This window comes from Dipodomys merriami, unplaced genomic scaffold, assembly GCF_024711535.1.
Source record: "Dipodomys merriami isolate MVZ:Mamm:240054 unplaced genomic scaffold, mDipMer1.0.p SCAF_59, whole genome shotgun sequence".
Taxonomy (NCBI): domain Eukaryota; kingdom Metazoa; phylum Chordata; class Mammalia; order Rodentia; family Heteromyidae; genus Dipodomys; species Dipodomys merriami.
This window is the reverse complement of record NW_027206168.1, coordinates 7,349,012-7,362,775: the sequence shown is the minus strand read 5'-3', so window position 1 is coordinate 7,362,775 and position 13,764 is coordinate 7,349,012. Positions and strand designations below refer to the sequence as shown.

Here is a 13,764-nt window from a genome sequence, read left to right as displayed (position 1 = left end):
CAAGCCCCAGTGCTGGTACAAAGATTATTATTTATTAATTGTACTAGCATACACACACACACACACACACACACACACACACACACACACACACACACACACACACACACACACACACACACACACACACATATAACCTAAAATTTACCATCTTAACCTTTTTTTTTTTTTTTTGGCAGTCCTGGGGCTTGAAATCAGGGCCTGGGCACTTGCTGTTCCTGAGCTTCTTTGCACTCAAGGCCTAGTGCTCTACCACTTGAGCCACAGCACCACTTCTGGTTTTCTTTTCTTTCTTTCCTTCTTTCTTTTCTTTCTTCTTTCCTTTTTGATTAATTCATTGCAGATAAGAGTCTCACAGACTTTCCTGCCTGGGCTGGCTTCAAACAGTGATCCTCAGATCTTAGCTTCCTGAGTAGCTAGGATTACAGGTGTGAGCCACCAGTGCTTCCTAACTATTCTTAAGCACATAGTTCAGAAGCATTAATTTTTTTTTTGGCTTGGTTTTTTTTTTTAATTGTGAAAATACTGTACAGAGGGGTTACAATTACATGGGTAAGATAATGAGTACATTTCTTATCAAGCATTGTAGCCTCCTCTTTGTTTCCCCTTCCCATCCCTTCCCATCCTCCCCCCTCCCTGCCCCCCCCACTCAATCCTCGCCCCCACTAAAGTTGTAAAGTTCATTTTCAACATAACGACTTGTACATCTCATTGTTGCAATGGGTCCACCTGTATCCCTAGTTAAACGATTTTTCCCCTTCCCCTCCACAAATTATACTGACATCAAATACAGTAAAAGCAGGGGTTATACTGTGGGGGAGGGACATACAAAGCAACAAAGAAATAATCTTATAAATGTGTTAGAAACAATCACATGAAAGAAAAAAAAACATTTGAATACATATCTTAGGGTTCATTTCCTTAACAGAAGCATTAATTTTTACATTTACCATCATCCATCTCCAGAACTGTTTCATCTTCTCAAACTGAAACTCTATTCCCATTAAACTACAATTCCCCACTTTTCATTCCCCCAGCTTCTGGCAACCCCAATTCTACTGTCTTTATGAATTTAACAATCTAAGTACCTCCTGCATGCAGAATCACATAGTGTTTGTCTTTTGGAATTGGCTTTCTTCACTTAGCATGAAGTCCTCAAGGTTCATCCATGTTGTAGCATGTGTCAAGCCGCCTCCCTTTTAAGGCTGGACAACATTTCATGGTATGTGTACCAAATTCAGTTTCTCCATTCATTGGATGATGACACCTGGGTTGCTCCCGCCTGTTGGCTATGGTGACTAATGCTGTTGGGAGCACAGGTGTGTACATATTTATCCCTGCCCCTGCCTTTTGATTCTTTTGGACACCCTGTCTGCCTAGAATTGGAATCTATAATCTATAAAAGACTTGCTGATACCAGATGGCAGGATCTTATGGCATGGGAACAGTAGAAATAGATCAAGTCACATATTAGAAACAAGACAGGACAGACTCCTTTGCTGGTTTTCAGCCTGTGCTGGCAGACTTCAGCTCAAGCTGAAAGGATACAGTAGTGGGCAGAAGAGGAATCAGGCTGCTGCTCACTGGGGAAAAAAAAAAAAAAGAAAAGCTTTCATTGATTTTTTAGGGTAGGCTGAGGTTTGGTAATTTGGTCATGAGCACAGTTTCAGAAACTAATTTCCTTCTTATGTTTGACCATCCTGGCCCTGTACCAGGGCTCATGGGCTGTCAACTCCATTTAGGAGATGCTGAGTTATAGCAGGTGCCACACAAGCTTGCATACGTGTCCTGGCCTTATGATGAGGTTAAAAAATGGTCAGTGCTCGGGCTGCTAAGAAAACACAATGGTGGGGTATACCCATGCCAACAGCTCCTATACCAAGTTAACCCTGTGTTGTGGTATTGAGTAAAACATGTTTCAAATGATCAAAATGTCTACTGAGTAGTATCTAGTTTGGGTGAAGACAGAAAAGAAGACAAATACAATATGGGTCTTTTAAGCCATTTTAGTCCTCTACCAGGTATCAAATGAAGTATCAGACATCTACTGATTCAAGTGAGGAATTTTGTTGTTGTTGTTGTTGTCCCAGTACTGAGCCTTGAACTCAGGGCCTGGACTCTTTCCCTTAGCTTTTTTGCTCATGGCAGGCATGCTAGCACTTAAACCACAGCTCCACTTCTAGCTTGTTTTCTGGTTAATTGGAGATAAGAGCCTCTTATCTGTAGCCTCAGATCTCAGTCTCTTCAGTAGCTAGGATTACAGGCTTGAGCCACCTGTACCCAGCTCTGTTGGTTGTTGTTTTCAGCAAAAGTGGATTCAAGTTTCTACAAGCAGATGTTATTATAACCCACTCATCCATGGTGTTATCTCCAACTAGTTGGAAGCTAATAATGCCTTGCTCAGCTGTATGACCTCTAAAGTTAATGATTTTTAAGTTAACAAAGAAAAAGTGAATGCAGAGGCCCTATTTAGATTTTTTTCTCAGTAACAATTCCCCCTTGTCTTTATCAGGTGTGTGGTCACCTCCAAAACCCCTTGTTTTAGCTTGGTTTACTCCTAAGGGGCTCACAGAATATAAGCATTCTGGCCTTGTGACTCAATCTGGTGTTTTATGACAGATGTTGAAAGCATGTTTCTACCCAAGATTACAGGCTAAGAGGCCAGAGCTGATTTGCCTTCCTTCCGTGCAGCTTCATCAACAGTGCTCCCTTGATTCACAAGTCCTTTGGGATCATTTCCCTTCCAAGTACATGGGCCAGAACAATGTCCAAGAAAGAGCTGGCTGGCACTTCTCCAGAGCCATTCCCTTAGCATCAAAGGTGGTGAATTTTGCCTGTAGTAAAAAAGATAGCACAGGCGGGTGCTGGTGGCTCATGGCTCAAGAGGCTGAGATCTGAGGATCACAGTTTGAAGTCAGACCAGGCAGGAAACTCTGTGAGACTCTTTTGAGTTTCTTAATTCTTTTTTTTTTAATTGTGAAAATACCGTACAGAGGGGTTACAATTATGTTGGCAAGGTAATGAGTGCATTTCTTATCAAGCATTGTTGCCTCCTCCTTTGTTTCCCCTTTGTAAGGTCCGCTCCTGGGTGACTAGCAGACTCCACCCTCCTCCCAGCAAAGTCACCACCCAGTACCTGCGTTACCTAGGCAACTGGGACACCTGGAAGAGGTCACATCTGCATCCAATGAGGTCACATCTGAATTTGATGTGGCCACACCTTTCTCCACCCATACCCTAGATAAGGCCTAGCCCAGGCCCAGACGCCCTCTCTCTGCTCTTTTCTAACTCTTTCTCAGCTCTTTCCTTCTCTTCTCTTTCCCAGCTCCCTTCTCTTTCCTAGCTCTCTCTTTCCCACCTTTCCCAGATGCTCTCTTTTCTAGCTCTTTCTAGGTTCTTTTCTCAGCTCTCTCTGTTCTTTTCTAGCTCTTTCTCAGCTCTTTCCTTCTCTTCTCTTTTCCAGCTCCCTTCTCTTTTCTAGCTCTTTTCTCTCTTTTCTAGCTATTTTCTCTCTCTTTCCCAGGCCTTTCCCCACCGCGTGGAGGACCAAGATGGCCTGGTGCCAGCCAGAACGATGAATAAACCTACCCCTTACCTGAATACCACATGCCTGGTGCTGTTCTTACTCGGCTACTCTTTTTAAAAACCTAACACCCTTCCCATCCCTTCCCATCTCACCCCCCCTCACCGCCCCTGCTGTTGCCGCGCCAAAGTTGTAAAGTTCATTTTCCACATAATATCTTGTACATCTCATTGGTTGAGACTTTTTTTTTCTTTAGATTTTTTTTTATTGTGAAAATACTGTACAGAGGGGTTACAATTACATGGGCAAGGTAATGAGAACATTGCTTATCAAGCATTGTTGCCTCCTCCTTTGTTTCCCCTTCCCATCCCTTCCCATCTTCCTCCCCACCCCCACCCCTCCTCCCCCACCAAAGTTGTAAAGTTCATTTTTCAACATAACGATTTGTATATCTCATTGTTGCAATGGGTCCATCTCTATCCCTAGTTAAATGTTTTGTTTTTGCCCTTCCCTTCCACAAATTATACCAACATCAAATACAATGAAAGCAGGGGTTATACCGTGGGGGAGGGACATACAAAGCAACAAAGAAATCATCTTATAAATACGTTAGAAACAATCGCAAGAAAGAATAAACATTTGAAAACTTATCTTGGGGTTCATTTCACCTAACACCAATTTATCTGAACTGTTCTGCTTGACTCAGACATATACTAATTATTGCAAATAAGGGAAACCATGGGACCTATGTTTCTTTGGGCCTGGCTTACTTCACTTAATACATTTTTTTCCAAGTCTTTCCATTTCCTAACAAATGGGGCAATGTCATTCAAAAATATGGAACACTTCACGAATTTGCATGTCATCCTTGTTCAGGGGCCACGCTAATCTTCTCTGTATCATTCCAATGTTAGTATATGTGCTGCTGAAGCCAGCACTGAGACTGTTATCTACAATAAACTACTCAGAAAAGCTGGAAGTGGTGCTGTGGCTCAAGTGGTAAAGTGTTTGCCTTGAGCAAAAGAAGCTCAGGGATAGTGCCCAGGCTGGGAGTTCAAGCCCCTGAACCAGGAAGGAGGAGGAGGAGAAGGAGAGGGAGAGGGAGGGGTAGGGGAAGGAGGAAGAGGAGGGGGAAGGGGAGGAGAGAGAAAGCACATAAAACCTTATATAACCCCTATAACAGAGTTTTAGGTGCTAATAGTATCTGTCAGATGTACTTGGCTTTGTATGTGATCCACCATCCTGGTCCTTCTCCTCTGGCAGTTCCCTCTGTTTCCATGGCTGCCCTTCCTCATCACGTCCTTCTGGTAAACACAGGAATACCCAGGTACCCACCCAATCCTCTTTCCTAACTCCTTCTACCACATATACCCTCCAGGAAACACTCCTCCCTATGACCCCTCTGACATTTCTAACCCAGGGACTCCATTCCTGGAGTCCAATCCAACCTTTTCTCTGAGCTTCCTCCCTGATATTCAGAATCTTCAGGTAAAAATAGCAAAGCCTTTTCCTCAGCATCTCAGTTAAATTCCTCTTCCATCCACATTCAGTTCCCCCTGAGCAACTCCTGACTGTAGAGAAACCAACTTTCCTTTGGTGTAGAGAGCTGGGAGAGGCCGCACCTGGAAGATGGCGCCAGCTTCCGCCCTCCGCCTTCCCGATGGCGAGTGCTCTCGTGGTAAACAACTCCTTATATGGCTAAGGCAAAGAATCTGGCTTGCTTCCGCGCACCTGAACCTATTGGTGGTTCCCACGTGGCGTATCAGGGTTGGCTACCCAGCGGGTACTTAAGGCTGTGGGGAATTCTCCCCGGGGTTGGGGTCAGAAGATTACTCAAAGGTCCTGAATAAACTGCAGAGAGAAGAGTCCGGTGTCGCGTCTTCCTTGCTGGTCGAGGCGGTAGCGACACTTTGGCCACCAAATTCCATGTTCCCTGTTATCTCCAACCTCCTCTTCTCCGTCTTGTCTGGGCTACAGGCCTCATATCCATCCCTCCTTTGACTTGACAGCCCCTTCTTACCTAATGATCAAACATGCCTCCTGTCCCTTGTACAGACTTCTCCACCCTCATCTCTTGACCATCATCTGATCATAGACCCTGGCCTCTCAGTGATCCCCTCCATTGCTAAAGAAGACCTCAGCCTCCAAATTTACACCTGGATCTCATAGCCTTTTCTATCACTGGGCTCCCTTTCCAAGCCACACTCACCACACTGCTTCCATACTCTTCCACTGCCATCTTTCTGCCCAATCTGCTTATACCATTTATCCCATCAACTTGCTTAGCTCAACTTCAGGTGTCAAGTGGGATCTATAAATACCAGGATTATACTATTTGAGTACACCTTCTCCAACACCCTCCCTTGTCATGGGCAGGGCAGAAAGTTCCCACCTCCACACTCCTATAGCTAGCTCAGCGTCACCTCCTACTTCCTAGAACAAGTGGCACCTGTAATCACAATGGCAGCAACAACAATGGCTGTGACTATTTACTGAATATATGGAATATGCCAGGTTGGGTTCAGCACTTTATTCACAGCATCTCATTGGACTCACAAAATGTTCATGAGTACTATTTTATCCCATTTTACAGATATGGAAATGGGACATTTAACAAGCTATGTGACCTTCCCCAAGACAGGGACAACTGTACTGGTGTCCTTGGGAGCTTCCTAATGCTTGAATTGAGATTTTACTTCTCTAATTGTTGTGATCTTACTTTGGATCCTAAATGCAGATCCTAAATAGCGCTCTAGGACAAGAGAAGCTATTATGACACTTATCCTTCTTTGAGTCTAACAGTGTCCCTTGCCTTATGCTGCAAGCAGAAACTGTCTATTGGTATGGCTCTATCTGAGCAGCACTTGTGCTACTGAGTGATTGTACTATAACTCACAATACGGTACAAGGACAAGCCCTATCAGCAATCTGGGCAGTTTTCTGGGTTGGGGGGGCATAATTTGAAATGGTGTTCTTGGATCAGCTCTATCAGTTGAGCCATGTCTCCAACCCTTCTGACTTTGTGTTTGTATGTGTGTGTAATAGTACTGTTGGGTCTTTGTCCGTCCCACAAAAGACAGACAGGGTCCAAGGAAAGGTAAGTGCGGCGCTCACCCGTTCCCCAGCCTCCCTCAGCCCAGGAGACAATCAGACACAGCGGGGAGCCAAATCCAGCAGGTAGAAAAACTCGTTTATTAACAGAGAGCAGCCCCTTTTAAAGACAAAAAGGGTGGGTGGTATGGTAAGGGAGGAAAAGGAACCAATCACTGTCAAGGCACACCCTATCATTCACCTGAGCCTTCACGGGCTGGTTAGGTACTGATCAGAAGATCAATTGGGCTCTGCCCATTCTATTCTTTCCCAGCGCCATCTTGGCTGCCCATGTGCTCTACAGTAAATTAGGTTCTGCCCACTCAACCCCCTCCCAGCGCCATCTTTGCTGCCCATGTGCTCCACATAGTACTAAGGATAAACTCAAGGCCTGGTGCTTTTTTTTTTTTTTTTTTGTCGGTCATGGGGTTTGAACTCTGGGCATGGGCACTGTCCCTCAGCTCTTCAGCTCAAGGCAAGAGCTCTACCACTTGAGCCTCAGAGCCACTTCTGGTTTTCTGGTGGCTTATTGGAGATAAGAGTCTCATGCACTTTCCTGCCGGGCTGGCTTTGAACCACAGTCCTCAGATCTCAGCCTCCTGAGTAATCAGGATTACAGGCATGAGCCACCAGCACCCAGCTAAGGCCTGGTGCTCTTGCTCAGCATTTTCACTCACAGCATAGCACTCCACTGATATTGAAATACTACAAAACTGGGATCAGATCCATTGACTCTGACTCAAAGAATGAATCAATGAACATGCCAAGAAGTAAAATAGCAAAGATTTATTGAAGAAAAAGATAAAAAACAGAGCTAGATAGGAAGGGTCCTAAGAAAGGGCACTCTCTGGGGTACATTGTACAGCTGTTCATATATTTTTATAAGAAAACTATGTGGCCCTTGAGATCACTGGAGCCATCAGTCCTCAGAGTCAGAAGCTCCACATATATACCCGCACAAGTTCTCCATAAATTCTTTAGCCCCTCTTACTGGGTGCCTATTTTGGAGCATACCTCTAGGGTCCAATCAGCTCACTGTTTACATTCTAGTTTTCTAGAGGCAATGGACTGTGATGTGATGGCCAGGGTCTTGCATGCATGACTGCCAAAGGCCATGATGATATGATGTCTAGAGGAATGTATTACAGGACTGCTCAAGGCTGTGGTAAGGGATACAGAAATTCTAGGAGGGAGGGTTGCGCTTCCCTTGATTGCCTAGCCAGGCTCTTTTTTCTCTCAGTTTTCATCTTTTTCTGGTTAATTGGAGTGAAGAATCTGCCTGGGCTGACATCAGACCTCAACCATCCTATCTCAGCTTCCTGAGTAGCTAGTATTAGAGGTATGAGCCTCACCCTTTTTGCTTTTATTACTTTTCAGGTAAAGCCTTGTTTTTTCTCAGCCAGCCTCAAGCCACCATCCTTGTACCTATGCCTCCCACATAGCTAAGGATCATAGGCATAGTCCACATTTAATTTGCTGTTGGTTAAGATAGTCTCCCAATCTCTGCCTCTGATTGGCCACTGTACCCAACCTGTCAATCATATTCAAATGCTCACTTCTGGGTGGGTATTTTTCTAAGCTCCTGACCAATGGGGATCAGAGGCAGTGTAGAAAAGCTCAACTGCTTGTTGGGCCAAAACAGATATGGCAGATGCTAAAGCCAAAAAGGTCACCAAATACCACAGCTTTCTCTTTAAGTGCTATGACCAGAGTGCAACTCAATTAAGCTGAGTTCTTGATCTTAAGTAGATGTACAAAGGGGTTTCAACATGTCAGTTTATCAAATTTCCATGTCCATAAAAGCTTGATTTCTAACACTAGGGATCAACAGTGTGACATCTCAGGGGAGCCTGGCAGGCATGAGCAGAGTCAACCTCGGCCTGAGAGAACACTAAGGGGGCTGTACAAGTGCTGTTATCTGCTCAATGACTGCTCTACATCTCCCAACTTGACTTGATAAATTTCGTACTAAGGCTTTAACTTCCTGACTTTTATGTTTTGCTTCTCAGATTTTAAATGGCTTAAAGGGGGTCCCAAATCCAGGTATCAGTAAAACTGGAGGATAACTATTTCCCATTTTCATTTCACCTATTCATGAGTGTTAGCAAGTACCCATGTCAGTGTGAAAAACTAACTCATGGGGAAGACACCAGGAGGAGATGGAGCTGGCCATCCTAGCTAAGGGAAGCAGAAATCTGGAGCCCTGTCTACAAAGCTGTGTCTCAGGCAGAGACCAGGAACAAGAGGGAGGACGGCAGCCACAGGGTTGGGATGGGTAGTGAATGGATAAGGACTTAAAAGGCCCAGCTGTGCCAAATGCCAGCCATATGAACCTGCCTGGCAGCCATACCTCTGAGGCTTCCTTATCCATAAAGCAGGCAAAAGCACCTGCCCTGCTTGCTTCACAGGGCTTTTCTGGGGATTAATAAGGATAGTGGTTGTGAAAGCACTCTGGGATCTGGTAAAGTCCCAGGCAGGCAGGAAGGATTATTGTTCTCAGAACATCTGCTGACTTCTGAGCTATATCCGGCCATTAGCTGGAGGTTGTGACTAATTGTTTTTTAATGAAAAAAAAAACATTTGCTTAATGTCTCATGAAGTCAGTCAAGCAAGTATCTCTATAATGAGAATATCTTGCTGTCACACACTTGTCCTGGCCATCTATTCTTGGCTGAGATGAGAGGTCAGGTGAGACCCTTGCCTCCAGCAATGATACAATAGGGTGAATAAGAGGGTTTAAGCCCTAAGAGTACCCACAATAGATGAAGGAGGAGGGCAGCTGCACAGACCTACTGACACCAGGCAGAGTGGGGCACATGCGCCTATCAGACCAGGTGTTGAGTACCAGCAACAAGGGCTGATTCAAGGTGCAAGACTTCAGCTGCAGCTGAAATCCAATGTCTTAGGCTACCAAACAGACTCCTGTGTCAGGTAGAACACCTTTAGGCAGGGCTGGTGACCCGGTAGATAATTCTGCTATGTGAAGAGGATGTTCAAACACAAGAAGCAGCCTATGTGGTAAGGAAATGGAAAAGAGAACAGTTAACAGGGACCTTGTCCTCAAGGAACTTTCAGTCCACTTGAAAACAAAAACGGAGAATAGAAAAGCCACATCAACACTATTTGGATACAGTCTAAAGTCAAAGACATGTATGTGGCAGGGGAAGGGACAAGCTGGAAACCTCTAGCCAGGAAAGGCTAGGTTGCACTTGTCTTCCTAGGCCATTTTATAGCATCCTCTATTAGGCTTCTGCACCCCATAACACCAGCCTCATTCCTAATTTCAGAAGCCATGCAAACCACTCAGCCTGGCAGCCAAGACCCTCAGAGTCTGGCCAACACTTATAACCTCAGCCCCTATGACCTCTTTCATTTGCTCTCTGACTCAGTTACTCCAGACAATGTGCCCCACCCTAGGCATGCCCACACATTCACTCAGCCTAGCCCCTCTACCTAGAATGCCAGAAACTAGCTCTAAGGGTTGACTCCTAACATTGCACCCTCAGATAAATTTTGTGTGTCAGTTTCCCCATCTGTGAAATGGAGACAACAATACTTACCTCCTAGGATTCTTGTAAAGATCAAATGAGTTCAAATAAGTAGAGTTTAGGTTAGTTCTCACTATAAAAAAATGTACTTACAAACATGCAGTCACTAGACTGACACTCTCCAAGGTTTGGTTAGATATTACCTGTGAAGAATCAATTCTTTCCTCCTGGGAATGTGGGTGACTGTTTTCTGAGTATTCCTGGCTCAGCAGGAACATGCTGCCCATGTTGACATCCCTGTAGGCCCAAGAGCATCCTAAAGTCTTTCTGTGGTTTGAAGGGCAAGTCTTGCAATGCTGTCACAAAAGGGTCACTATCATAGCATCTATTCTCCAATTCCCAAAGGACCCCAGGTTCTGGCAGGCCTAGATTTGAAGCACTCAACACCCATGACTTTGGGAAGCAGTCAGGTTGTCTCTATAAACATTTAACCAGCCAGGGGGAGAGGGGGAATGTGGGGAGATATGGGAAGGGATAGGAAGGGGAAACAAAGGAGGCAACAATGCTTGATACGAAATGTACTCATTACCTTGCCCATGTAATTGTAACCCCTCTGTATGGCATTTTCACAATTAAAAATTTTTTTTAACCAGTTATGATTGCCAGAAATCCTTAAATAAATTTGCCTAGGGATTCTGGTTATATTTCAGATACTGAATAAAGCTCTTTTTTTTTTCCAGATTCTAACACTTTTAATAAAACATATACCTGTCTGCTCTGGGAAGGGTACATGCTATAGCCTAGCAACAGAGCCTGGATGGCAGGCTAGCATGGTGGTATGGACCCTTGTGGGCTGTTCTGTGGAAAAGCCTGATCCAAGTGCTCACCACAAGTGGGTGCAGGTCACTCAGGCAGTAGAATCAGATCTCTTTCATCAAGGAAGTCCTCAGGAAGAAAAAAAGACAGAGGGACCTCAAATAGCCTTGTCTGTCTGAGGACAGACAACCTCTCCGACCTCAGGAAGGCAGGCTCAGGGTGCTGCTCTGAACAGAAGTCCTAATACTCTAGCCTGTGCAGCATGATGCAGGACCTCTCCCCTTTCCAGACCATGCGTTTGCTCTACCACAGGGCCAATCCTTGCCAAATTCAAACATGTCAACTAAGGATCTCTTGCACATGTGCTTGGCACCATTGGGAGATAGTAAGCAGAGCATAGCTCTCAGGGCTCATTTTCTCTGGCCTGAAGTCACAAACTACTCATTGCTTCTGCCAGTGAGGTGAAAGGAAGTTATTGACATGAATACCATGAGAGTTACCCACATGCCCAGGAGGAGAAGCAATTTATTCTCCATGCAAGTGAGACCTCACAGAATGAGGCTTGGGGATAAGCTCAGGGTTTTCTCTGATTAACATGGTTACCTTGTAATGTCAGGGACAAAAACACTACTAAAATTTCAGGAAAAGGATCGTGCTAGTACCTTGTCAACTTCTTTGGAGTAATATCCAGAATGGTGCTGTCCACAGAGCTTCAGTCCCCTTTGTTGGTCAGGCCATCTGTCCATTCTTCCCTGGGATGTGTTTTAACACAGTTGTTGGTGGCATTTGGGGCAGCCTCAGAGAAGCATGCTTTCCTGGAGGTGAGTGTACATGGCAAGAAGACTGGCACAGGCCTCTCCTGCTTCATCTGAGCCAGTCTCATTCATTGTGCTTGGGTCAGCCACTTCCTGGCTAACTTAGAGATAGTAAGAGTCAGAAAGGGGTCTCAGCCACTTGGTACCATCTAGTAGAAAATGACTTTTCTAACAAATTTGTGCCTCATGTGTCTAAACCATTTCAAAAGCTGGATAAAAATAAAAAAAACAAGTTGTCTTTGCTTAATTGGAGCCACCAGACTCAGATTTATTTTCTATATCCAGGTGAATCACAGATAAGGCTGCTAACCAGGAAAGATGTGCTCTCCTTTTCCCCCTCCCACACACATATTTATATTTGTAACCAGCTTCAGATGGCTCTTTGGAAGGCACTAGTTTGTGAACTGGTTGATGGCTCCCAACTTCATGATTAGAGTGTGCACTAACAGGGCAAGGAATCTTTTGTCTACCAAGGGCTATTTGGATATTTATAAGATCACTTATGGGCCATACAAAATTAACAATACAAGCCAGGGGTAGTATATGTGCCTGTCTTGTCATGTTCCAAAGTAATTCTAAGGGCATTATACAATGCACAAGCCAGATTGCCCGCTTCCCCCTACCCCCACCCCAGCCCCGCTTCTCCAAACGTCAGATCTCTGAAATCAAGTACATTTTAAAAGCTGCCTAGTAAAAGGCTAGCTCACGGCTCATGTCAGGAATATTAACTAGGAAAAACATAGCCTTCCTTAAGCCCAAATGTAGGGACTAAGACTCCTTCTGGCCGAGGTTTCTCCGGAGCACTACCAGAGCTGCTCCCACCGCAGCATCCACATCCTGCCCAAAGGACACGGGAAGCGGGATGGCGCGCTGCACCTCCTGCTTCAGCACCTCGTTTCTGGACAGTGCACTGCCACTCCCCAGTATTCGTTTCACACCCCACTCCTTGAGCTGCTGGAAGGGGAGCATGGAGTGAAGGTTCTGAACAATGCCTCTGCACAGGGCCCGGGTCACATGTCCCAAAGAGAGGTCAGAGGAGGAGATTCTAGTCACAGAGGCCAACTGGTCCGGCAGGTGCCGCTCTCCCAACACTGTTGGGATTATAGTTAGGCAGGTATCTTTCTGCTGTGCAGCTGCCTGGATCATATGCGAATACACAGAAGATTCTTCTACCTCCAAACCTGTTAAAAACAGGGAAGATCTGTGTGAGCTCCTGCAGCTCCTGGATGAAGGATGAGACTGTTTAGAGGGCCTACCAGGCAGAGAGAAATCTACTGCTTTTCCTCACACTGTAGCCAGAAGCTTCCAGGTTCAGAGACTCACAAAGTCTTCCTATGCCCCATCCAGCTTCTCACTTGCAGCCCCAGCCTCAAATATCTACAGGCAGATGTCTCATCATCTTGCAATGAGACTTGACCCTAAAATGAGCACTGAACTATCACACAGATGTAAGACTGCAGGTCCCCGTGGAGTCAAATGCACACAATGGTTAATAAGCATTATCAAAGCTGGTATTGAAGCCATTAGCAGTGTCACACCAATCCCAGGATCCCAAGCATATCACAGTCTGGGCCACACTGATTATGTTCATAGGACACCTGAGCCTGACAGAGAAGTGATATGTTGGCAGCAAATGGCTGATTTTCCATCAGAGTCCTGGTCAGATTTTCTTCTTCTACATTATGTTAGCTCTGAATTCTAAAAAGTTTAAAAATATTAAATGGAAAATATTAAATGGAAACTCTTTTGTACAACTACTTAAAGGTAGTAACATAATAATAAAGAGTTAAATAACAAAGGTAATAAATGAAAGAGATTGCTTCAATATACTTTGACCTTACAATCATTTTGAAGGCTAGGATGTCACTTGGGGGTAGAGTGCTTGCTGAGAATGCACAGGGTTCCAATTTCTAGCATAGAAAAGAAAGAAGGAAGAGGAAGGAGAAGAAGGAAGAGAACGGAGAAAGACAGGGAAAAGAAGAAAGAGAAGGAGAGAAGGAGAAGAGAAGAAGGAAGAAGAAGGAGGAAATTT

The 13,764-nt window shown here is 44.9% G+C and overlaps 2 protein-coding genes and 1 non-coding gene across 6 annotated transcripts in view; all 3 read right to left on the bottom strand.

Annotated features, from left to right (window-relative positions):
* Trpv1 (transient receptor potential cation channel subfamily V member 1) overlaps positions 1 to 13,764 on the bottom strand; it is a 68,738-nt gene that overhangs the window by 48,473 nt on the left and 6,501 nt on the right. The gene's annotated exons all lie outside the window — the stretch shown is intronic.
* Positions 3,936 to 13,764, bottom strand: part of Shpk (sedoheptulokinase) — a 37,537-nt gene continuing 27,708 nt past the window's right edge. Inside the window, exons 7-8 of one of the 4 annotated variants that reach the window (XR_011367746.1) lie at positions 10,305 to 12,913; positions 3,936 to 9,624 (exon numbers count right to left, since the gene is read on the bottom strand). Coding sequence is in view for 1 of the 4 variants with exons in the window: in XM_070001764.1 (XP_069857865.1) it covers positions 12,501 to 12,913 (413 nt within the window). In the remaining 3 variants the exon portion in view is untranslated. Of the gene's footprint in view, positions 12,914 to 13,764 lie in introns of all 4 variants that reach the window. The other 3 variants (XR_011367747.1, XR_011367748.1, XM_070001764.1) reach the window with 3 other exon arrangements.
* Positions 4,355 to 4,461, bottom strand: LOC138813355 (U6 spliceosomal RNA). Its single transcript, XR_011367756.1, has one exon. It is a non-coding gene; the product is annotated as a U6 spliceosomal RNA (small nuclear RNA).